The sequence below is a fragment of the Pristis pectinata genome, chromosome 15 (assembly GCF_009764475.1).
Source record: "Pristis pectinata isolate sPriPec2 chromosome 15, sPriPec2.1.pri, whole genome shotgun sequence".
Taxonomy (NCBI): domain Eukaryota; kingdom Metazoa; phylum Chordata; class Chondrichthyes; order Rhinopristiformes; family Pristidae; genus Pristis; species Pristis pectinata.
Window position 1 is genome coordinate 22,778,217 of NC_067419.1, and position 27,118 is coordinate 22,805,334.

A 27,118-nucleotide genomic window follows, 5' to 3' on the forward strand; every position below is an offset into this window, starting at 1 on the left:
CCTTCCCTTACTATTCCTTTACCTTCTGCACTCCCTCCTGTTCCCTCCCATATTTCCTCCCTTACAGCCCATCCTACCTTACTCCTCCACCCTTCACACCTGCTCCCACCCTTTTCCAAACCTCCCCTTCATCATATTCCTACTGCAATACCCCTCTTCCCTTTTTTCTAACCAGCTCTCCCTCTCCTAACTTTTCACACTGCCAATTCTGGTTTCCCACTCTTAATACCTTTCCCACTAAACCCTGGCATTTTTATCTGCCTACTCCTTCCATTCACTCCCCTCTCCCTTTCCTTTTGGTCTGCATCTACCCTCCTTTCTAATCCACCCAAACTCCTACCCCATATCCCTCCCTTTCTGATCCATCCCATACCTGCCTCTCCACCTTTATTCACTCGCCTTTTTCATTCCCTGCTGCTCTCCATTCCCCTTTTGTTTCTTTGCTTCCTCAACTGTCCTCTCCAACTCTCTTCAACTCCAACACCCCGTGTCCCCATACAGTTCTCCTTCTCCCCACACTCCCAACAACCCCCCCATCACCCCTCCCCCCCCATCACCCCTCCAACCGCCTCTCTCCCCCACCACCCCAACTGTCCCCTGCGACTCTCCTGGCCTTCTCCCACTACTAATCACTGATCCCCTCACCATCCCGCACCCCCTTCCCTCTCTATTCAGCGCCCCTTCTAGTTCCCCTTCATGTTGCTCCCATCCCCTACCATTCTCCTGTGCCCAAACATCTAAACCCCTAGCTATTCCTTCCATTTTATTCCCCTCACATTCCACATTCCACATTCCACATTTCACCCTCCGCCCTTGCTCCTGCCCACGTCCCCGGCTAACAAGGCAGCCTGGAAGCTCTTCCGCTACTTGGTGAGCCGGGCCCGACCGGAAGTGCTGTCGATGTTGCACTAATATCCTTCCCGGGGTGTGGGTCTGTTTTCCTCCCCCCGTAGGCCGTCGCCGCCGTTCGTGCAGAGATACCGCCCGCCATCACCACAAACCATGTCGGAACCTGACATAATCTGGGCCGTGAAGAATGGAGACGTGGAGGAAGTGAAGAACTTAGTAGCACAGGTGTGAGTTTGGGGCGAAAATCTGGCGGGGGGGGGGGGGGTGGAGTAGGGAGAGAGGGGCGGCGGGCGAGGCCTGCAAGCCTGTGCCGGCGCAGCGGCCGGGCTGGTGCCCCAGAACCGGCGGCAGAGAAGCGACACCACACAATCCCTCCATAAAACCCCTGCATGGCAGTCATTTGATATCTGATTATAACTGGGCTGTTTGCTAACATCCTGTTATAGGTGTATATAAATTCCACACATTAAAATAGAGACTGGATTATGTGAGGTTATACTATATCTCATTTGGTCAAAGGTAAAATCGGAAAGTGCCAAAAATATACTTTTCCATTAGTATACGTGGATAGATAAACGGTTAATAATTAAGATAGATGACCTTTCATCTCTTTACGCGGATGCTGCCTAACATGCTAATATGTTTTACAGTATTTTCGGGGTTTTTTTTGTCCTTTCATCCTAACTTATTGTAGTCTTATAAAAAGCCACTGATCTGAAAGATTAGCTCTTTCTGACACCTAATATTTTACTTGTGTAGTCAAGATAGTAGGTTAATGTAGATGTGCTTAACTCTGATATAGAACAAGCTTTTATTGGACTGTAGGAGCTTGCATCATATAGCCACAAGCTCATATAGACAAATTAAAACAGCATTCCCCTTTCATTTATTTACGTTGGATGCATCAAAACTTTTGGATCTATTATTCTGGAGTTGAAATAGCAAGAGGTGGAAGTAAATTTTGACCTATATGAATGGTTTACCATTTACTGAGATATTTGGTAAGTGCAGATGTGACATTAATTGAGTAGCCGTGCTAAAAAACTGGCTATGAATTGTGTTTACATCTCCATACTATTAGGGTATAATTGGTCATCTGCACAAATATTTCTGTGGTGCATTGATTGGTATATGTGACATTTGGGGGGTGAAGATGAATCCAACTTCAATTGTACAAGAAGGCTGAGATATTCCTCTTAGGAAAAATTAGTGGGGAAATAAGTGGAGTTAGCATCTACTGAAAAGGAAGAATGTTCACCTGTCAGCGATTTCTGGGACCAATATAATTTTCATGACTGCTGAACTCCTGTTTTATGTTTTGTGGGAAGCAAGCACTTAGAGTCATAGAACAATTACAGCACAATTCAGGCCCACAAAGCTGTGCCGAACATGTCCCTACCCTAGAAATTACTAGGCTTACCCATAGCCCTCTATTTTACTCAGCTCCATGTACCTATCTAAGTTGTGGAGTTATAGAGCACAGAAATATGCCCTTCGGCTCAACACATCCATGCCGACCAAGTTGCCTACCTGAGCTAGTCCTATTCGCCTGCATTTGGCCCATATCCCTCTAAACCTTTCCTATCCATGTACCCGTCCAGTTGTCTTTTAAACATTGTAATTGTATTCACCTCTACCACTTTGTCTGGTAGCTCATTCTATATACCCACCACCCTGTGTGTGGAAAAAGTTGCCCCTCAGGTCCTCTTTAAATTTTTCCTCCCTCAGTGCTGTGGAACAATGGTTAAAATGTGACATTTCACCAAATTTCCAAGGGCATAATAATCTGGGATTTTAAAACATTTTCTTCACAGAAAAGGCAATTTTCAAAGCCTTTAGTTTTCTATAACTTGTACAATGATGGGCATGTTCTCCCTTTGGGTGTTCCGGTTTCCTCCCACATCCCAAAAAGAAACATACGGCTTGATAAGTTAATCAGTCACTGCAAGTTCCCCCTAGTGTGTCAGTGAGTGGTGGAATCTGGGGGGAGTTGGTGAGAATGTGGGGACAATAAATAAAAATGGGACTAGTATAGGATGGTCGATGGTAAGCAGGGACTACTTGTGGGAAGTGTGTTGTGCTGCAGGACTTGTAGGCCTGTTTTTATATTCATTCAAGAAGTGTGGGTTTTGCAGGCTGAGCCAGCACTCAATTGCCTATCCCTAGTTGCCCTTGAGAAGGTGTGGTGAGTTGCCGCCTTGAAATGCTGCAGTCCTTGAGGTGTGGGTACACCCACAACGCTGTTAGGGAGAGAGTTCCAGGAATTTGATTTAGCAAAGGTGAAAGAACAGCGATTAAATTTGTAAGTGCAGATTGAAGCTGCACTCATCCAGGCAAGTGGAGAGTATTCCATCACACTCCTGACTTGAGCCTTGAAGATGGTGGACAGTCTTTGGGGAGCTCGGAGGTGGGTTACTTGTTGCAGGATCCCTAGCCACTGACCTGCACTTGCAGCCACATTGTGTATATGGCTACTTCAGTTCAGTTTCTGGTCGGTGTTGACCCCTTGGATATTGCTAGCGGGGGATTCAGTGTTGGTAATGTCAAGGGGGCAGATAGCTGGTTTTCTCTTGTTGGATATTGTCATTGCCTGGCACTTGTGTGGCACAATTGTTACTTGCCACCTATCAGCCCAGCCCTGGATATTGTCCAGGTCTTGCTGCATTTGGTTGTAGACTGCTTCACTATCAGAGGAGTCATGAATGGTGCTGAACATTGTGCAATCATCAGTGAATGTCCTTACTTCTGACCTTATGAATGAAGGAAAATCATTGATGAAGCAGCTGAAGATGATTGGGCCAAGGAAACTACCCTGAGGAACTTCTACAGAGATATCCTGTAGCTGAAATGATTGGCCTCCAATCACCACAGGAATCTTCCTTTGTGCTAGGTATGGTTCTAACCAGTGGAGAATTTTCCCCAATTCTCATTGACTCTATTTAACCAGGGCTCCTTGATGCCATACTAGATCAAATGCTGCCTTGGGTCAAGGGCAGTTACTCTCACTTCACCTCCGGAATTCAGCTCTTTTGCCCGTGTTTGGACTAAGAAACCCAAACTTGGCTTCTGTGAGCAGGTTGTTTCTAAGCAACTGCTGCATGATAGCACTATTCCTTTCATCACTTTGCCGATGATCAAAAGTAGACTAATGGGCGTAATTGGCTGGGTTGGATTTGTCCTACTTCTTGTGAATAGGACATACCCGGGCAATTTACCATATTGTTGGGTAGATGCTAGTGTTGTAGCTATACTGGAACAGCTTGGCCAAGGGTGCAGCAAGTTCTGGAGCACGTCTTCAGTACTATTGCTGGAATGTTGTCAGGGCCCAGAGCCTTTGCTGTATCCAGTGCCTTTAGCCATTTCTTAATATCATATGGAGTGAATTGAATTGGCTAAAGATTGGCATCTGTCATGCTGGGGACCACTGGAGGAGGCCAAGATGGATCATCCACTTGGCACTTCTGGCTAAATATTCTTGCAAATGCGTCAGCTTTTTCTTTTGCACTGATGTGCTGGACTCCCCCTGTCATTGAGAATGGGGATATTTGTTGGGCCTGCTTCTCCAATGAATTTTTTAATTGTCCACCACCATTCACGACTGGATGTGGCAGGATTGCGGAGCTTGGATCTAATCCATTGGTTGTGGGATCGCTTAGCTCTGTCTATTGCACGCTGCAATTTAAAGAAATTGGCACAAGTTTTTCTGGAGGAATTCATAAGATTTGGTTGTGAGTAATACCTACTAGTTCAACTTGAAGTGGTTTGATTAGAATTTAGACAGCAGGGTTGTATTCTGTTGGATCTGAATAGTGTTCCTCTTAAAGAAGGCAGTAAGAGGTATACAGGCCATACTCCCAAGGGAGCAAAGTTATGTATGGCAACATACTTCTGAAATCATTTGAAGATTTTACCAAAGCAAAGAAGGAACGGTATCTCAAAAACGCACTGTACCATCTCAGTTGCACAGATTTTTCAATCCAACAGCCATCAGTAACCAGGAATTCACTTACTTATACCTAGTTTGAGTCATTTGATCACACATTTACTTGAACACACATATTCACCTCACTAAAGGCTTCATATGATATGCAAATAATGGTTGTGTACACCTGATGTCACTTCTGTTATGATCTGCTTGCTAACAGCACATTTTGCAATTTTTTTTCTCCTAAAAAGCAATCTGGTGCCAGAGAATAATTTGGACAGCCAAGCCCTTATTCTGTTCCTCCAGTTAAGAAGCACATTCTTCATATTATAATGAGACTTTGGAGAGGAAAATAGGAAAGTTCATGTCAAGTGTAGATTTCATTGGCGTAGGTGAGATGGGGGTCATGTTTCAGAGGTGGAATTCAGCAGCCTCGTTGATCTACAATTAATGGGTGTGAAACTCAGTTTAAGATTGAGCAAAATCTATACTTTTATGTTGAGCTTAAGCTGGCATCTGGAGAAAGAAGACGACGTTTGGATATTCCTAGGGAATTCACAGTGAAAAGAATTCACAGTCGGCCTCCTCTACGTGGGTGAGGCCCAACACAGATTGGGGATCACTTCATTGAGCACCCTCTCTCCGTCCGCTGGAACAGCCAGGATCTCCCGGTGGCCAGCCATTTTAATTCCACTTCCCATTCCCACACTGACATGTCTGTCCATGGCCACCTCTACTGCCAAGTTGAGGCTTAATGAAAATTAGAGGAACAACACATATTCTGTCTTGGTAGTCTCCAACCTGACAGCATCAATATCAATTTCTCTAACTTCTGGTAACCATCCCCCCTGTTCTCTCTCTCTCCCCCCCCCCCCCCCCCCCGACCTTTTTTTGTTTTTCCTTATCCCTCTGGCCCCTTTACCCCTTCTCTTTCCTTCCCCCACCCTCACAACTTGCCCATCACCCACACCTTCCTCCCTCTGGTCCTCTACCTCCTTCCCTCTATCATATGGTCCACTGACCTCTCCTATCAGATTCCATCTTGTTCAGCCCTTTGCCTCTTCCACCTATCACTTCCCATCTTCTCACGTTCTTCTTGTGTCTCCACCCCCCCCCCCCATGGATTCACCTATCACCCACCAGCTTGTGCTCCTCCCCTTCCCCCCACCCTTTTATTCTGGCTTCTGCCCTCTTCCTTTCCAGACCTGATGAAGGGCCTTGACCTGAAACATCGACTGTTATTTCCCTCCATAGATGCTGCCTGACTCACTGAGTTCCTCCAGCATTTTGTGTGTGTTGCACACAGTTAATGAAATACTTATGATGTGTAGGCACCATTGCGGCTAATTTGAACATAACGTGATCACACAAACGACATTTTCATGATGACTTGTTGATAGAGGGATAAATATTGGTCAAGATACTTCCCTTGCTGATCATTGAAACAGTTTTCTTGGATTGTTTAAGTCCCCCTGAAAGAGCAAGCATGACTAAATTTTAGTACCTCATCTGAAATGTGCAGCTCTGGTAAATACAGCACTCCTTGAGTACTGGAGTTTTGCGTCAGTGTAGGTTTTGTTCAAGTCACTGAAGTGGGCATGATCCACCTATCTTCTGACTCAGATGGCCATATTGCACATGAAACTGGGAAGGGGATAGGCTCAAGAAACTAGATGAAATTTCTGGAAGGTATAAATAAACATGGTGATTTTTGTTTTGTGCTGTTGAGTGTATATAATCCAGCTCATCCACAGTTCAATGTCAGACAGGCAATTCAAAAGCATGATAACAGACGTAGGAAAGGAGTATGCTATTTAACCTCAAATCTATTCAGTGGGATCATGCAGATCTGTACCTCAGTGTCATTAAAGGCTTTTGCTCATTATTCTTTGGTATCTTTATTTTACACAGCTACCTCATTCACATTTTTATAAATGTTATAATATGACATAGCATCCAGAGCCATTTGGAGAAGAATATCCAAGATTTCTACTGGTTTCTGTGGATGTTTCTAAAAGAACTACATTTCTTTTCCTGATTTGGGCTTGTGTATAATCTTGAAGTACAGTATTTTTCTTTTCTATTTTACATGCTTTCAAATTGATGCTTAGAAAATGTAATTTTTATTAAAACATCACATGCAAGTTTTATGAGGGTGACGTAGGCAGACACAGTGGCCCATTGGTAATTCTGAAAGAGTTATTTTATGTTTGTTGTTGCTTCTTTGGTTGCAATTTAAGGAAATAGTAGGTTTTGGGACAACATTTATAATTTAAATAAGATGGTAATGAGGGTGTAGAATGATTTGCTAGGTACCCACTGCAGTAGACACTATATTTGGGTTGAATGATATTCATTATTTTATCTCTTGAAGAGAGAAAGGTTAACTTTGGAAAAGCCAATGTGATTGGCCTGTTGATTTTTTTTCTGATATTTAAAGTTTTAAAATAATCTATTGTATGGTAGGATTCTATAACAGTGATTACATTATGTGACATTTACAGTGTTAACATAGTTATAAATTATTTTTTGCTGTCATTATTCTCTTTCATTTGCCAGGAAATGTTTCACTATTTTAAAAAGTAATCATTCAGAATAGTTAGAAGAGGCTGTATGAGGGAAATAGCGATAGGTATAAAAATGGAAGCAGCAATCTTTTCATGCGTGTTCTGTCGCTCAACAAGGTCCTGGCCAATCTTCTACCATGTGCCACTCTCCACCCGATCTCCATATTTTTGGTTCCCCTGGATTCCAGAAATCTATCAATCTCAGGCATGAATATACTCAACAACTGAGCATGAACAGCCTTCAACTATATTTGAACTATATATGCAAAACCACCTAGGTGCAGAAATTCATCCTAACTTTATCTGAAATGTCTGATCCCTTATTCTGAGGCTATATCTCCTCGTTGTAAACCCCTCAGACAAGGAAAACATCCCTTTCGAGCTCCCATAAAACCTTAAACAAAAATGAAACATCTGTAGAAAGAGAAGGAAAAAAAAGAAATAGTGTGCTTGCCTGAACTTGTTAAATTCAGTAATAGGTCCCAAGGACTGCAACATGCCTAGTTGCAAGATGAGATGATGCTCCTTGAGCTTGTGTTGACCACAGATGGAGCAAGATGGAAACCAAAGGCAGGGGTCAGAATGGAGATAGGGTGGAGAATTAAAGCGATAGGTAATTGAATTAAGTTGTAAACCTAATTTTGCAAAGTGGTCATCCAACCTATGTTTGTTTTCAGTATAGAGGAAACCATGTTATGAGCCATGAATGTGGTTTGCTTAATCGGGAGAAGTGCGGGTGAAATGCTGCTTCACACAGAAGGAATGTTTGTGTCTCTGGTGGGAAGGGGTGAGGTAAAAGCCATTTGTTGCATCTCCTATGATTGCATGGGAAACTGCTATTAGAAGGGGAGTGGTTAATGGAAATGGAAGAACAGAGCATGGAAATTGCAGAGGGAATGTGGGAAGGAGAATGAGATGTATCTGGTGGTGGAATCCTATTGAGGGTTGGTGGAAATTGTGGAGGAAGGTCTGTTGAATGTGGAGGCCTGTAAGTTTCAATGAGACCTTCTCTCATTCTTCTGAATTCCAGAGAATATAGACCCATTTGGCTCAAACTTCCCTCATTTAAAAAAAATTCTTCACTCCAGGAGGCCTTTGGCAAGTATTTACTTCCTAAGATAAATGGAACAAATTGTTAGAAAAAACATGTAATTTTTTTTGCTTGAAATCTCACACATGCTTATGTTGCAGTCCATCTGCAACCATTCATGCCCACCTGTTTGTGTCCCTCTGTACAACTTAACACCTTCAATTAAAGCTAGTGGCACCAAAGGCAGCTGCAGTGAGAATTTCTTTAAGAAATGCTGTTGTTACTATATTGTGTATATGGATTTGATTTAGATTTCTACACTGAAAATTATATTTCATTTTCTTCCAGAGTTAGTTTTGGCTGTCTTGTTTGCCTGCATCACACATTATTGTGGGTGACTCTTCCCATAAATATCTGTACTTGGATGAATGACAGGAATCTCTAACTGAAATTCTCTTCAGCCTTAATTTACAAAGCACCTGGCAGCTGGTGGATTGGTATTTGGATTATAAACCTTCCAAACTGTGGTCCAAATGAAAGAAATATCTGATAATCTTGCCTTTTTTTTCATTGGTGGCATTCTGCCTCATTCTTTGGCAGTACATAATAGTACTGCAGATCAATTTTGCATTCTTAACAACCAACTGAATCATCTGATGATGTAAAATTGAAAGTTGTAATTCTAGTGTAGAAGCAACTGGAAGAGCGTTACTTGGGTTTAACAGTGGCAACTTGCATTATTAGTGCAGGATCTTCATTTTCCCAAAACTAAAAAAAATAACTGCAGATGATGGAAATCTGAAGTTTAAAAAATGAGATGCTGGAAACACTCAGCAGATCAGACAGCATCTGTGGAAATAGAAACATTTAACACTTCAAATCCAAGACTTTTCAGATCTGAAATGCCAACTAAAAACCCAAGTTATTGGGTTTTTCCCAAGGCGTGGAATGGGCTGCTGGCAACGGTGGTGGAGGCGGATACAATAGGGTCTTTTAAGAGACTTTTGGATAGGTACATGGAGCTTAGCAAAGTAGAGGGCTATGGGTAAGCCTAGTAATTTCTAAGGTAGGGACATGTTCGGCATAGCTTTGTGGGCCGAAGGGCCTGAATTGTTCTGTAGCTTTTCTGTGTTTCTATGTATTGGAGGAAAATTGTTAACATTGAAAACTGGCTGAAACATAGAAAAAAAACAAAGAGATCAGAATCAGGTTTATTATCACTGACATATGTTTTGAAATTTGTTGTTTTGTGGCAGCAGTACAGTGCAAGACATAAACATTTCTATAAGTCACGAAAATAAATCAATAGTGCAAAAGAGGAATAACGAGGTAGTGTTCATGAACTAATCAGAAATCTGATGATGGAGAGGAAGAAGCTGTTCCTAAAATGTTCAGTGTGGGTCTTCAGGCTCCTGTACCTCCTCCCTGATAGTAGTAACGCGAAGAGGGCATGTCCTGGGTGGTGAGGGTCCTTAATAGTGGATGCTGCCTTCTTGAGGCACCGCCTCTTGAAGATGTCCTCGATGGCGTTGGAATAAATGGGTCCTTTTCGGGCTGGAGTGATGTAACTAGTGTAGTACCCCATGATTAGTTCTTGGCCCTCAATTGTTTACTAGTTAAATTAATGACCAGGGAAAAGGAACAAAATGCAATGTTTCCGAGTTTGCCCATAATACAAAAATAGTTAGAAGGGCATGTTCTGATGAGGGCGTGACTGGGGGAAAAACCTGGCAAATGGACTTTAATGTGTGAAGGTGTAAGATCATGAATAGGGATTGGAGTTAATGAACAGGGAGGTTTTGTTGCAGTTGTACAGGCCGCATCTGGAATACTGTGTACCGTTTTGGTCCCTTTAACTTTTTTTAAAAAAAGGATGTATTAGCATTGGAGGCAGTCCAAAGGACAGTCACCGTGCTAATTCCTGGTTGAGAAGGTTGTCCTACCAAAAGAGGCTATGGTTTTGGGCTATGTTCCTTGGAGTTTAGAAGAATGAGGGGTGACCTTATTGAAACATAAGATTCTAAGAGAGGCTTGACAGGGTAGATGTTAAGATATTTTCAGTAATGAGAGAGTCACAAACATGAGGATGTGGCTAGAAAATAAGGAGGCAATCATTTAAAATTGAGCTGCATAGAAACAACTTCTCTCAGAGTAGTGAGTCTCTGGAATTCTCTGCACCTCTTTCTCTGCGCGCACCCCCCCCCTCCCCCCCCCACCCGAAATGCAGGCCCAGTTTGTGCGATTTCTTCTCAATTATTGTGCTGTTAAATGCATATTCCTAATGTGTGGTGCTCACTGTACTACATCTGTGATCAAACTGTACTTGGCAGTTTACAAATCCACATGCAAGGAACCCCTCATAATCTTTGTACCTACATTAGTACATCTATTCACAATTTAGATCTATCTGATGCTAACCATCCATTTTAGCTTTGCAGTGGATGACATCATATTAGCTTCCATTGAAATTCATTTGCCTGTCCATTTAATTAATATCTTTGTATTGTCAGCATTTGAAAATGTAGGTTTTAACCTGTAGATTAAGCTGATAATAAATACAGTGAATAGTAGTGGTACAAAACATGTCTGCAAGACATAACTAATCACCTCTATTTGTTAGACAACTGTTCCTACTCAGACTCCTATTGCTCAGTCCACTTCGTAATCAAGTTAATATTTGCCTCCAGCTCCACGAATGTCCACTCCCAAGTTGACAATCTCTTTGGGATATGGGCAGGGGAGCTTTTACAGGGGCCTTTAGACATTTCCCTGTCCACGTCTTGAGTCACCTATTCAAAACAAAAGACAGGTTTTTCAGCCATGATCTTCTCTTTGTAATCTGTGATCACTTGCTTTGACCAGTTGAAAAATTTCAAGTTGTTTGTTATCTCTGTAATTAATGAAAACACCAATAATCTCCTGGAATAGTTCAGAACAAAAAACTGATCAAATTATCCCACTGCTTAAGGAAAATAATGAGAACTTTGGCAGAAACAAACCAAATGTATGCAGTCACACAGGTTTTTATTAAATGAGATAAACAATGGATTCTAGCTTTGTTCGATGCTTCAATGTTTGTCATGTGACTGGTAGGGTGATGCCTGATAATGCAAGGACCCCTCGAGAGTCTAATCTCCAAAAGAAGTCAATGTCAGTACTTCATGTTTTTGTTGGAAACATCTGCTCCTGTTTTCAGCATTATGTAATGAAATGTGTAGACAGCACATAACTAGAGTTGGCTTGAGCTAGAGAAAACTTGTGATGCAACCAGGAACTTACAAAGAGATCTTGACATGGTAAATACTAAACTGAATGATGGGAAATTAAAGATAAATGTAAAGTAGTACACTTGTAGGAATATTCTTGTTGATACAGTTTAAGAGAAGAGTACAAAACTCTTTTGACACAAGCATGTGTTATGTTGGGAACAAAAGAAGCCAGAATATTATGCTACACAGACAAATCAGTTGAATTCAAATCTACAGAACTGTTGTTTAGTTCAATCTTCATCAGGGGTCACCCAAGTCCTAAAGGTTTGTGGATGGATGAAACAAATTGATTCCTATTTTTCAAAAGATAGAGAATGAGGAATGAGATAAAATTTCCAGGATGTAATTTGAAAATGTAACAAATCCAGAATAGTATTTTCAAACAGTGGTTCAGAAGGATAAAATCATGGAATGTTAATTGTCTTCAAACAGATGCTAGAATAACAATTGGAATAGTTTATCAGGATGAAGGGTTGTAACCGGAAACCTGCTTGCATTTCATTCTAAGATGCACTTTGAGTAGCTCTGCCCACATTTGGCTTCAATAGCTCATGAAGACCTGAGAGCTTGCATAAGGCAGATGGAGCTAGAAGAGTTGACATCTGCATCATTGGAACAGGAGAAGCAATGGGGTACAAAAGAACCATTACAGTCACCCCCTACTCTGCCTTCTTCACATGTGTGGTCATTTTGTAAGGAAGTATCAGGTTCTTTCTGTTGTGGAGGGGAATTAATAGACGGTTCAGGTTTAATTGCTAAGGATAGGGTTGAACAGTCTAGTGTTCAGTTAATGTGCAAGTTGGACTCCTGTTAATCTACACTTGAAGAATAGCCACTTGATAATGTAATTCATGTTTTGTAGTCTTTTATGAGAAGTAGGCAGGCTATATTTAATCTTCATGTGGTTCCATAACTCAATACTTCCCTAACTCAACACCAGATTGAAAACCTCCCATGGGGAAGTCAGAAGAATGACTGCTGCCTAAAATAGGACCTCTCATAGTTGTAGTAAGATGTGCTTTCCAGAGTAACCAATGGTCACAAAAAGAGACTGAAAGCAGAAAACTTGCAGTTTTTAAGGATATGTGAATACTTGAGAATTTTATACTGGAGCACTTGAAGGCCTGTATTTCTTTTATTATTCGTACATTAAATGTTAAGTTCAGTGGTTTTAAGTGAGTACTTAGTGGTATGTATCCTTATGAATTCAAATGGTTTTTATTCATTGTCTAGAATTTTTTATTATTCGTACATTAAATGTTAAGTTCAGTGGTTTTAAGTGAGTACTTAGTGGTATGTATCCTTATGAATTCAAATGGTTTTTATTCATTGTCTAGAATACAGTATAGCTGGGGTTGAGGGAAAGACCAATCTTTCCAAAGTAGGTTGCAGTATGAAAAATTTGAGACCTCTGTTTAAAACCTGCTGATACTGACATTCTGGAAACAGTAATATGGTCTGTACCTGCCTTGTGACCTGTGCCCCGATGCCAGTTGCTTTGAATCTTTTTTTCAGATGGCGATCTGTACTACCGTGCATTGTGCAGTACAAAACTTCGGGGAACCATTTTCCAATTAGAATCAGTCTAGTTTACTCAAAGTTTCAACAAGAAAAACTAAATTGCATTTTTTCTTTGCATTCACGGTGTTGAATGTTCAGATGTTTGCAGGGCTTTGGGCAGCGAATAGGGGTATTTGGATTAACAGGTTTGCTCTTGTATAGAGCTGGTACAGGATTGGTGGTCCAAATGGCTTCCTTTCATGCTGTAATCATTTACTGATTCTTTTATTCTTCATCTTTTTTTCTTGTGTATCTTTTGTTCTCCCCACTGAGCTTGAAGGAAGTATGTGAAGAGGTTTACATAGTCAAGTTGGCACCACATATGAGCTGAATTGTGAACCAGAGCCTGGTCTCCAGTTTTCTTGGATCTCCTTGTCTTTGAACAAAGACCTCACAATGCCAGTTGGTGTTCAGAATTCACACATTGGCATCTTCCACTGGAGTGGATGCAAATCATCCTTGATCCCAAGGGATTGCCTAAGTAGATGAAGAAAAAGGGAAGAGTAAAGATGCAGAATCATTAGTATTTAGTCTATTTATTTTTGTGCATTTTTATTCCTTTTTCATTGTGTGTGCTTCAGCATCTGCCTTCTCTCTGTCCCAACCCACACTCTCTACTCCTTCCAATTCACTGGGTTGTTACCAGGACTGGAGGGCTTACATTATATGGAGAGCCTGGATATGCTGGGACTTTTTTCCCTGGAGTGTAGAAGGCTGAGGGGTGACTTTGTAACGGTATATAAAATAATGAGGGGGATAGATAAGGTGAAGGGTCACAGTCTTTTTCCCAGAACCTGGAGGACATGGGTGTAAGGTGAGTGGGGAAAGATTTAGAGGCAACTTTTTCACACAGAGTGGCGAGTACATGGGATGAGCTGCCAGAGGAAGTGGTAGAGGCAGTTATGATTACAACATCTAATAGACATTCAGACAGGCTCGTGGACAGGAAAGGTTTCGAGGGACGTGGGCCAAATGCAGGCAAATGGGACTAGCTCAGATAGGCACCTGGGCTGGCATGGGCCGGTTGGGCTGAAGGGCCTGTTTCTGTGCTGCATGACTCTATGACACTACCACAGGAAAACTAAAAGATTTATTGTGATACTTAATCATATTTTTGTATTGCATTGAATTCTCCATTGGATCTGATAACATATCTCTCAGGATATGGAAAACCTTGTGGTCACACCCTTAATGCAACTGTTTACCAGCTGTAGAGATTTTTTTCAAATACCTTGGCTATACCACCAAAGGTACAGTTCCATTGGGATCTAAACTGGAAAGCCTTGCTTTGCCTGGAGTGGATCCCAAGGGATTGCCTAAGTAGATGAAGAAAAACGGAAGAGTAAAGATGCAGAATCATTAGTATTTAGTCTATTTATTTTTGTGCATTTTTATTCCTTATTCATTGTGTATGCTTCAGCATCTGTCTTCTCTCTGTCCCAACCCACAAAAGAGAGTTTTAGGCTCAGAAGATTTATATTTATTCATTTTCATAGGGACCTGGGCCTAACTGGCGGTCAGCATTTGTTACCCATCCCTAGAGGAGGTGGTGGTGAACTAACCTCTTCAATTGTTGTACTTCTGGAGAAAGTTTACCCACAGTGCTGCTGGGTTTCGTGTTCCAGTGACAGTGAAGTGATACTGATGTATTTCAGCTTCGGGATGGTATGTGACTTGGGCGAGGAACGTGCACATAATGGTGTTCCCGTGCAACTTCTGCCCTTGTCGTCCTCAGATGTGAGTTTGTGAAGTGCTTTTGAAGTAGTTTAGGCAAGTAATTGCAATGCATTTTGTTGATGGTATACACTGCAGCCACAGTTCAGTAATAGTATACAGAATGAATAATCAGGGTGGTGGATGGGGTACCAATCGAGTGGGCTACTTTGTTCTGGATGATGCTGAGCTTTTTGAGTGTCCTTATAGTTGTACTCATCCAGCAAAGTAGAAAGCATTGCATTGTGTTCCTGACAAGCCTTGGAGACGGTGGAAATGCTTTGGTGTTTCAGAAAGAGAGTGATTCACCACAAGATAACCAGTGTCTGACCTGCTCTTGTAGCCTTGGTATTTATGTGGTTGGTCCAGTTGAGTTTCTGGCCAGCAGTGACCTCCGGCATGTAGCTGGAGGGCAACAGGCCGATGGTAATACTGTTGAATGTCAAAGGTAGATGATTGACCACCTCCAACACGAGGGAGTCTAATGCCTGGAGTTTTTGTGGCCTAAAAGGTGGCAGGATTGCAATACAGACAGCGATCCTCAAGCATGCATCCCCTGTTTGGGATTGTTGTTTCTACACCTGAGCTTTTTATTTGTGCGTTTTATCACGGTGGCAACTGATAGCTTTGAGTTAGGATGTTATTGGAGTTAGTATCACTTATGGATAAAAAAAAATTGCTTCCTGTTGCTAATATTATATTGTGGACTGCAGAGGTGATTCAATATTTAAAACAAGTTCTTGATAGAAAATTTAAGAGCAATACTGTATAGTCAAGGGAAAGGACTTTCTTTGTATCATTGGATTTATTTACCATGTGAATGACTGGTTCAAAGGGTTCCGGTTAACTGTTAGTGATTTTGGAACTGTTATAGCAAGATTAAACATCAACACTAATCTTTTATTTAACACCCCCAATACCACGATGTTTCAGTGTAGAATTCAGTATACTGTTTTGCACCACTAGCAATTTATTTACCTGCTTTTTGTTTTAATCATTATTTACTAAAGGGAAATATTGTTCTGACAAATTTCCTAGAATAACAAACAGGATGGATTAAGAGGAGCCAGTAGATGTATATTTGGATCCCCAAAAGGCATTTGAAAAGATTGGAATTGATTTATTATTGTTGCATGTACCGTAGGGAACCGTTCAATAATCTTATAACAACGGGATAGAAGCTGTCCTTGAGCCTGGTGGTACGTGCTTTCAGGCTTTTGTATCTTCTGCCTGATGGGAGGGGGAGAAGAGAGTATGTCCGGGATGGATGGGGTCTTTGATTATGCTGGTTGCTTTACCGAGGCAGCAAGAAGTATAGACAGAGTCCATGGAGGGGAGGCTGGTTTCTGTGACATGCTGAGCTGTGTCCATAACTCTCTGCAGTTTCTTGCAGTCACAGGCAGAGCAGTTGCCATACCAAGCCCTGATGCATCCAGATAGGATGCTTTCTCTGGTGCATCAATTAAAAATTGGTGAAGGTTGATGGGGACATGCCAAATTTCTTTAGCCTTCTGAGGAAGTAGAGGCGCTGGTGAGCTTTCTTGGCCATGGCGTCTATGTTGTTGGACTAGGACAGGCTATTGGTGATGTTCACTCCTGGGAACTTGAAGCTCTCAACCCTCTTAACCTCAAAACCATTGATGTAGATAGGAGCATGTGCACTGCCCCCCTTCCTGAAGTCAATGACCAGCTCTTTTGTTTTTGCAGACATTGAGGGAAATGTGGTTGTCATGACACCATGTTACTAAGCTCTCTATCTCCTTCCTGAGTATATAGGGAGTAGAGTAGGGGGCTGAGGACACAGCCTTGTGGGGCACCAGTGTTGAGAATAATCATGCTGGAGGTGTTGCTGCCTATCTTTACTGATTCCGACCTGTTGGTCAGGAAGTCAAGGATCCAGTTGTAAAGGGAGGTGTTGAGTCCCAGGTCTCTGAGTTTGGTGATGAGTTTGCTTGAAATTGTAGTAGTGAAGGAGGAACTGTAGTCAATAAACAGTAGTCTAACGTAGGTGTCTTTACTGTCCAGTTGCTCCAGAGATGAGTGTAGGGCCAGGGAGATGGGGTCCGCTGTAGGCCTGTTTTTGTGATAGGTGAATTGCAGTGAGTTGAGGTTGTCAGGGAGGCTGGAGTTAATGCGTGTCATGACCAGCCTTTCAAAGCACTTCATGATGGTGGGTATCAGCCACTGAGCGGTAGTGATTAAGGCACCTTAAGGTTGTTACATGAATGGTTACTTCACAGGGTTAGGATAATATATTGGCATGGATAGGGGAGTGACTAACAGGAAAATAGGTCACTTTCAGATTGGCTATCAAACCAGTGGGGTGCTACAGGAGTCGGTACTGGGGCCTCAACTATTTATAACCTATATTATTGACTTGGATGAAAGGGCTGAATGTAATGTAGTCATTTGGTTGATGATACAAAGATGGTTGGATATCTGAATTATAGGGAGGTTACAATGAATCTATAAAAGGGATTTGGGTGTATTAAGTGAGTGTGTAGGGAGGTGGGCTATAATGTGGGAAAGTGGATAACCTCACATTTGGAAGGAAGTATGAACAGGCAGACCACCCAACCCCTGCCCTAAATGTTGAAGATGGATAGGTTTTCCACATTGGTCTCGTCAGTCACAGAACCACTCCTGAGAGACTAAGAAGAAGAATGTAGTTATGACTGTAGTCACTCACCCTTGTTCTGTCGGTTTACTTTTTCTCATTTTCATGCTCTGAGTTCTTGCATCAGAATCGTGCTTTTCCTCGTCCTTCAAACGTGATTCAGGGTGCAATCCTCAACATGAACTTATGAAGGGCTGCAGCATTTGTAAAAGTAAAGTGACTGGATGCAGGGGTTTTGCAATGCTCAGTAGATTTTAGAACCCTTCATTCTGACCAAAGAATTGTGAGGCCTTGTACCACATGTCAGCAATAGTATATGGTGTTGAATGGCAATGCTGATAACAGCAGACTAATGTTTTGGATGCTGTTAGCAGTTTACTCTTTTGGGGGAATCTTTCCAGAAAGAGTCGTGTTTTTGTTGGACAGCTAGCTATTGTCAATGCATTTTTTGGTCCTATTGTAATTGCTTCTATTGTACAGTTCATTGAAAAGGCCAACCTTTCTCTTGCTCATTTTAAGCCCAAATCTAGGTCAGAAAGTAGATCTTTTTCCAGAGAAAAGAAGACCTCTGGAGCAAGTTGCCACTTCCTGCAGTAGATGCAGGTTCACTGTCATCAAGTTGGGGCAGATGTGCTTTTGGCCAGGAAACAATAGATAAACACAGTGTTAAATTATCAGGTGCAAAATGATGTCCTGTATAGGTTTGATCATCTGTGAGAGATGGAGAGGAATTCTCCAGATTTAGTTTGCCCACAAGTTCGCCTGGCTCTTTATCTGATTTTTGCCTCTCCCAGGGAACATTTTTCTAGTGTGCCGAACAGTACGTGCAACTCCTGTGTGATATGAAAGTTTGAAATCCAAGATTGGGTATACAAAGCTTAGGCTAAATGGTTTAAGGGTACTTCTGGAAGTCACAAAATGCTGGAGGAACTTAGCAGGTCAGGCAGCAACTATGGAGAGAAATAAACAGTCGACGTTTCTGGTCAAGACCCTTCATGACGAGAAAGGCAGAAGCCAGAATAAGAAGGTCGGGGAGGGGCATGGGGGGGGGGGTGCGGGAGGTGGGTTGGTGGAAGTACATGTAGGCAGGTGATAGGCGAGTTCAGGTGATATGTAAGTCCAGGTGAGAGAGGGAAGGTAGGAGGGAGATGCAAGAAGGTGAGAGGTGATAGGAGAAGCAAAGGGCTGAAGGAGGAGGAATCTGGTATGAGAAGGCAATGAAGGGAATGGAATAAAGGGAAGGAGGTGAGAAATAGATGGCAGGTCATGAGGGCGGAGCTGTGTCGTGTAACAGCTTCATCGAGCACCTTCGCTCCGTCCGCCACAAAAGCAAGGATGTCCCGGTGGCCAGCCACTTCAGTTCCACATTCCATTCCCATACCGACATGTCTACCCATGGTCTCCTCTACTGCCACGTTGACACCAGATGTAGATTGGAGGAAGAACGCCTCATATTCCGCTTTGGTAGTCCCCAACCTGATGGCCTCAACATCGATTTCTTTAACTTCTGGTAATTCCTCCCCTCTTTTTTTTCCACACCCCCCCCCCCCCCCCCGTCTTCCCTCATTCTATTTTCTTTTCCCACCCTCATGACCTGCCCATCTATTTCTCACCTCCTTCCCTTTATTCCATGGTCCACTGCCCTCTCCTATCAGATTCCTTCTCCTTCAGCCCTTTGCATCTTCTACCCATCACCTCTCAGTTTCTTGCATCTCCTTCCTCCCCCACCCTCGTACCTTCCCCCCTCACCTGGACTCTCATATCACCTGAACTCGCCTATCACCTGCCTGCATGTACTCCTCCCCCCCCCCCCCGCCCCAACCTCCTTATTCTGACTTCTGCACTCTTCCTTTCCAGTCCTGATGAAAGGTCTCGACCCGAAACGTAGACTGTTTATTTCTCTCCATAGATGTTGCCTAAATCTGCTGAGTTCCTCCAGCATGTTGTGTGTGTTGCTCCAGATTGCAGCATCTGCAGAATCTCTTGTGTCTACTTCTGGAAGTGGTGGTTTTCCCAGTAATTTAAAAACTTTTGGTTCTCAAATCTGATGTGCACAGTTGGTGCCTGCTCAACTTTAGGCTTAATGTTAATTGGAATTAAAATTAAGCCAGCATATAGCGAGAATAGCAAATCATGTTGGTGCCAATGAAAAGTACAAGACAAAAGTTCTCTGTTTCACTTTAGAACAAATTGATTTCCTTGTGATGAGAATCTCTGGGTTCTAATAATGAGTCCTTTCTCATCTATCAAAATACAGCAGAAACTTGCTCCAATACAGTTAGACCTTCAGAGGTGGATGGTATTGTGTCTTGTCTGGTGGACCTTTTGTTCTAATGATAATGATATGGGCATCTTTTTACAACAAGTAAGGAGGTGTTTTGGGGAAGTATCCTTGGTCTGCTTTATCATCACATTAGCAATCAAGTATCAAAATCAAATCAGCAATCAAAAAAAAATCAGCAATGAAATCAAAATTAATTCTGTGCTGATGAAACTGATCTACACTAAAGGGTTAGTTCCCTGTGTGACAGATAAACTGGGGCCAAAATCACTGAAGATTGTAATAGACATTATTAGGCAGTGAATAAACAACTGAAGGACTATCTTTTGAGTTGAGTTCAGTAATTGAACTCAAATGAAAATGTCTCTCCTCATCAACGGTGATTACACATCAATTATAAATATTCTGCTTTTTTGGCCTGATGATATTTAGTCTGCATTGGAACAAAGAAGTTATGGTGATTGGGAAAAAAAACAGTTGAATTAGAATGTTCCCAGAAAGTTCAGCTCATGATGCTATTGATCAATTTTTCTATATCCTTAAAATAGGTTTGCAGTAAAATATTGTATTTGTATATCATGGAATATTGAACAGAACAGTACAGCACAGGAACAGGCCCTTCAGCCCACAATGTGCCGAACCAATTACATTAATAAAAAAAATGGCCAACTAAACTAATCCCTTCTGCCTTCAGTGTCCATATCCTATCATTTCCCTCACATTCATGTCCCTATCTAAGAGCTTCTTGAATGCCCTTATCGTATTTGCCTCCACCACCACCCCAGGCAGTGCATTCCAAGCACCCACCTGTATTTAACCTTGGCCCACACATTTCCTTTGAACTTTCCCCCTTTTACCTTAAATGCATGCCCTCTGGTATTAGACATTTCAACCCTGGGGAAAAGATGCTGGCTGTCTACTCTATCTATGCCTTTCGTAATCTTATAAACCTCTATCAGATCTCCCCTCAGCCTCCACTGCTCCAGAGAAAACAACCCAAGTTTGTCCAACCTCTCCTCATAGCACATGCCCTCTAATCCAGGCAGCATCTTGGTAAACCTCTCCTGCACCCTCTCCAAAGCCCTGACATCCTTCCTATAATGGGGCAACCAGAACTGAATGCAATACTCCAGGTGCGGCCTAACTAAAGTTTTATAGAGCTGCAGCATAACTTCCTGACTCTTGAATTCATTGCCTCGACTCATGAAGGCAAGCATGCCATATGCCATCTTTACCACCCTATCAACTTGTGTATCCACTTTCAGGGAGCTATGAACTTGGACCCCAAGATCCGTCTGCTCATCAACACTGTTAAGGGTCTTGCTATAAACAGTGTACTGTCTCTTTACATTTGATCTCCCAAGGTGCAACACTTGACATTTGGCTGGGTTGAACTCCATCTGCCATTCCTCCGCCCACATCTGCAACTGATCTATATCCTGCTGTGTCCTTTGCCAGTGTTCTACGCTATCTACAACACCACCAACCTTTGTATCAAATTTACTAGCACGCCCATGTACATTTTCATCCAGGTCATTTGTATACATCACAAGCTGAAGAGGTCCCAGTACAGTTCCCTGAGGAACACCACTAGTCACAGACCTCCAGCTAGAATAAGTCCCATTGATCACTACCCTCTGTCTTCTACAGGCAAGCCAGTTCTGAATCCAAACAGCCAGTTCACCTTGGATCTCATGCATCTTCTGGATGAACCTCCCATGAGGGACCTTGTCAAACACCTTACTAAAATCTATGTAGACAACATCCACAGCTTTACCTTCATCAATCACCCTTGTTATGTCGTCAAAAAACTCAATCAAGCACGACTTGCCCTGCACAAAGCCACTCTGAGTGTTCCTAATTAGGCTATGGTTTTCCAAATGCTCATAAATCCTATCCCAAAGAATCCTCTCCAGTAACTTTCCTACCATTGACATGAGACTCACCGGTTTATAGTTACCAGGAGTATCCCTGTTTCCCTCCTTGAACAATGGAACAACATCAGCTACTGACCAGTCCTCCGGGACCTCACAGACCTCTAATCTGTGGCTAGAGAGGACACGAAGTTATTGGTTAAAGGCCCCAGCAATCTGTGTGTTGAACGCAGTGCTTAATGTAACAAAAGAAATGAAAGCCAAGAAGGAGATTTTTAGGGAAAACGGCATAACACTTGTTTGAGGTGGTATTCTGTTAGAAAGGAAATCGTTCTAGACCATGGTTGTACAGTTGATGCCTCTGATGCAAATGATAGGGCAAATGAAGGGGAGAATGCAGAAGAAGCTAGGGGCTAAATCATTTTCAGGGCAATGAGGAAAGAGGAGAAATGGAGCGAATCAGTTGCTCAACAGGAAGCTGCAATGAGCTCAAAGGAATGACTAATCTTCTATGCAGTACTAATTTGATGAATCTATTCCAATTCTGTTGGGATGTCATGCACAGACGGGTCAAGAGGAAGATGGTAAAGGTAGAACTTCAGGGAATACAGTGGATGAAATGTAACTTTGAAAATAGCCATTGTTAAATATTTTCTAACTGTAATTGTAAAGATAAGAGTGGAACCATCAAAGAGCACTGATAGCAGAGGCATTGAAAATTGAGGAGAGCTGTTAAAGGCAGCAGAAAGGCAAAGAAGGAAAATGCACCAGAGTCACCAAAAGATGTTGTTTATAACTTTGAATAGGGCCATTTAAGAAGGATTTCCAGTAAGATTAGCATAACTTTGAGATGAAACAAATGGAATTGTGATTTGCAAGAACAGATAGGTAGAGGATTGTATTCATAATCAGATCTATTGTCATCTGTCTGTCAGTAGCAGAGTGGTTATTCTTTGCCTTTCTGCCTACAAAAACATTGTACCGAAAAGTGCCAAGTTCAAGCAGACTTTGGAAAAAAACACTTTCATAAATTGCTGGTGCAATAAAATTGGGCTAGTTAAGAATCCAGAATTGTGGTCAAAGTGAAGGTAATGGAGTCATAACATGCTGAGGATCTGGAAATTTTGAACTCCGTACTGTGGTCACATATGCAACTGTGAACACCCAATCAACGGGGCAGGATTGTCCTTGGCTGGAGATGGTAATTAAGTGGTGCCTAGTGACAGAATGGTAATACTTTTTTTGTACTTTGAACAGTTTCATACTCCTTGTATGTTCCAAACTTGGTTTAATTGCTTTTTTTTTGTTTTGTTTCAGTGAATGAAGGCAAGCTTATTAGTTTCCCTCGTGTAAATCTAGTAGCGCAAGCAGACAGTATTTTTACCCATTTGTTCCACTCTAGTCTTGACCATAGCTACTTTGAAGTCTACAATTATTTACAAGCAAATGCAAACTATCTGCGTTTTTCTAACTTTTGGTCAATAACCATAGAAATATTTGTTCAGAGTTTATAAAATATCAACAGGAACACATTGTATTTGTGTAATGCTTTTAAAATACTAATGATGCCTCAAAGTGCACCACAGGAATTTTCAGCAAATGTAATTTGATACAAAGTCTCATATGCAGATATTGAGGCGGGTGACCAAAAGTGTGTTTGGAGAGTAAAGGTGGAAAGGGAGGGAATTCCTTAGCTTCGCACCTTGGCAGCTGAAGGCACGATTACCATTGCTAGTGATCTGGGATGATTAAGGGTCCAAAATTTGAGTAAAGCAAAGATTTCAGAATTGTAGGACTGGAGAAGATCAGAGGTAGAAAGAGGCAAGGTTGGAAATGAATTTCCCAGTTGGGGGCCTGTTGTAGGTCAGTAATTACAGGTTGGTGGCTGGAGAGGACTTTGTGCCATTAGTGACATGGCATAGCCTCAAATATATGAAAGGTAGAACAAGGGAAGGCACCCTGGCATACTTTTGAATATTCAAGTTCAGAGGTTATTCAGGCAAAAATGAAGGCATCAGCAGCAAATAAGTTGGCAGGAGTCCAGTGTTAATGACATGAAAATATAAGTGGTGTTAGTGATAACGTGTATAGTCCAAAGATCATCTCTGTGTCAAATACTATATGAAGCAATGGTTGCGGAGAAAATAGTTCAGATTTAGAAGATTCCAGAGGGAGAAAGAGTTGATTCCTGTGGAGCAGAATGTGGGACACAGACTAAAGATAATGGCTTCAGTTTTCCCAATATTTACAAACTAGTGTTGGACAGCACTTCTCTTCAGCTATGGCTGAATGTTGGGCATATGGTTTAATAATTCAGACAATGATGAGGTTAAGTGTGGTGGTGAAGTAAAATTGGCTCTCAGAAATGTACATTTGAATGATGTTCCTGAGATGCAAAGTGTGGATGAGAAATAAAAAAAGTCCAAAGATGGACTTTTGAGGGGACATCAAAGTAACGGTGTGATTATATAGAAAGAGAAACCGTTGCAGCAGATTCTCTGTCAATGACTGGGAATGTAAGAGATGAAAAGGCTATAGTCCGCTATGTCAAAGACTGGGGCAGACTTGCTGTAGTTGCAACCAAGGATATCAATAATGACTTAAATAAGAGCTGTATTGGTATCTGGAGCAGAGCCAAAAAACTAATTTGAAGAACTTGTTTAACTCTCTTCAAAGAGTGGGTACAAATTTTGAAGGCTACAAGATGTTCAAGGGTTTTGGAGAGGAAATGGTATTTGAAAATAGACGGTAGTTTGCAAGAACAAGAGAATCAAAAATCTTCTTTAGAAAGTTATGACGACAGCAGATTTTAAGCAGGAATGGATAGTAGTGAAGCAAAGAGAACCACCAGCAATATCAGCTGACGTGAGGCCAGGAAAGATATTGGTGAGGTGAAAGCTTAGCTGGTTGCAGACCATGAATGTGTCTTTTTTGACCTGAAGTCTGTATCATGCAGGTTACGAAATAAATAAGAAACAAAAACAATGTTGGCAGCATCTTGGATTCAGTGGCTAGGAATAGTTCCACACCTGAATTTTCAAACTTAGCCATTAAAATGGTACTTTTAAAATTAGAAACTGCTGAAGGAGAAATCTATTGTGCTCCATTTATATGCAAATTCGTGTTTATTTCTTTCCATTTTCTACATTGTTTTTGAACAAGATATGGGTTCGTATTTGTCAGTCTGAAAAGAGCACTTGCTGCGTAAACTGTATGAGAACTGTGGTTATTTGCCCAGTATCACTATAACAAAACATTGCAACCTTTTAATTTTGTTTGTGGCTACGTTTTCACCAAGCTTTACCCTTGACAGACTTATCTTGAAAACTTATTGCAGGTGCTAAATCTGAAATGTTATCTCTTTCTTCTTCTCTGCCTGATCTGATATGCATTTCCAGCCTTTCCTGTAACTGTAAATTCATTTAAAGGTTGTGTACTTTGTACTGTGCACAAGTGAATTAATTAATGCTCTCTAGTACTTTAGCTAATAACTTCATGTGGCAAATTGTGAATGAAATTTCAATAATTACATTTCCCATTAGTAAATAAAAAGTGAATAGACACCATTATTAGGTAGGTGATCTCTAGCTGGGTAGGACTGGTGCTTTGTTGAAATTGTATCATGGACCCAGGCAGTGCAGTTCAAAATGCCCGAGTGGCTTAGCACCCAACTAACCATTGGTCCCAATCAAAGGGGCAGAGGCTCAATGACAGACTCACTGACAGTCCACACCTAGTACATTTGCATTATAAAAACTGAAGTTTCTTTTGTATTTTGGCAAAATGTCATGCATATGAAATTCAATATTCTGCCTAAGTGTGGTCTCTAAATACTTGTGGCTTCTCAGTAATTTCCATTGTTAACTTTGACCTCATCTTAACATGGGTGACACAAATATTTAAAAGATGATAGTACTTCTTTTCAAAGAAACTACTTCAGCAATTGACCACCTGATGTGAAAAAATAATTGCCAGTTAAATTACCAAAGTGTTTCTGTATATAGAAATGAGGTCTTGTAGCTGAAAGGACAGGCCAAGTAACTCATCATCCATCTCTTAAAACTAAGTTAATGTATTGTATTTTTGCATTGTAGGAAGCAACAAAAAATGCCCCCTTCTTCCTAGAGAATCATTGAGTAATACCATGGTTGATCAGTTGCAATTTGATGCTGTGCAGTGAAGTGTTTTGCTGCTTATCATGAAATCCCAAGATCCAATCTGGGATGATGTTGATAAATGAGTTGAAAAACAGATAGTGGAATGTTGTGTGATCCCATTCAACTTCCTATTTTCAGTCGTTAAAAAGTTCATGTATTCAATCATTCTTTAAAATGCCTGTATGTCATAGTCCCTCCATCACAAAGAGCATTAACTTCCACAATAGTATGGTGGCTTGCCACTACACTAATCCCCAGCCCATCCAGCAGTGAAATAATCAATAAGCCTTTTGTCATCCCAAATATTATTTACTCATTCTCCATTCTCTACTATTTCCAACATGCAGAATTCTGCTACCCATATGCTATCCAAAATTTGTCTCTCTCTTCCATCATTGTGACCATGAATGGTTAAGCCAGTTGTGCACCAGGGATGTTTGTGTACATTTTGGACCTCAGGAATCAAAAGTGGCTGGAAAGAGAAGTGAAGTTTTCAGTGGGTAGAGGATGTTGACAATGGAAGCAAGGCAACAGTTAAACTTGTCTTCAATCACTAAGGCATGGTGATGACTAGTTTTCAACTGGTTTGGGAGTTGAGGGTTTGAGAATGTGATTGAAAGTGGTTTGAAATTTTTTTTGCAAAATGGCTGCAGAAGGAAATTTATCTGAAAAAAGGAAGACTAATATGTGTTATGAGTTTTGGGAGTTTTTATGGGTCACTTCCTGAAGAGTTCCATGATCATAAAGTATTTTGAGAGATTTTTCAGATGTGTCAAGATCTTCTATCTCTGAATGATTAGTTTCTATTATAAAAGTTGATTAATTATTTTTTGAAGACTATTTAATACAGATATTGTGCTGTGCTATACAACACTTTCACTTGCCTGGATGTTTTGTACTTGCTATGTAATGTATGTTAAGACATTTGAGGTAATTTTAATGATCACCTAAGATCTAATTAAGTGTACCCTTTAATATTTTTGAATATTTTGTCAGCTCTGGTGGGTATTTGTTGAATTTTGCAAATTTTGTGTTTGTTGATTCTAATGGGTATTTTACATTTTCTGTCTTCAGGGTGCAGATGTGAACAAGATTGAATTAGCTGGTCGTAAGCCCATCCACTTTGCAGCAGACTGTGGTCAGCTTGAGGTCCTGGAGTTTCTGATTTATGCGGGAGCAGAAATTAATGTAAGATAAGAACAAGTATCTAAATGTCAGTTATGACATAAGGCAGTGGTTCTTTTAAGTGTACCTGAAGAAAATACTGGTACAGTTG

At 41.4% G+C, this 27,118-nt stretch overlaps 1 protein-coding gene across 1 annotated transcript in view; it reads left to right on the forward strand.

The window, feature by feature from the left end:
* The first annotated feature begins 906 nt into the window (after positions 1-906).
* Positions 907-27,118, forward strand: part of mtpn (myotrophin) — a 54,748-nt gene continuing 28,536 nt past the window's right edge. The window contains exons 1-2 of the mRNA XM_052030809.1: positions 907-1,074; positions 26,917-27,030. Of these exons, the coding sequence (XP_051886769.1) occupies positions 1,003-1,074; positions 26,917-27,030 (186 nt within the window). The 5' untranslated portion in view covers positions 907-1,002. The remainder of the gene's footprint in view (positions 1,075-26,916; positions 27,031-27,118) is intronic.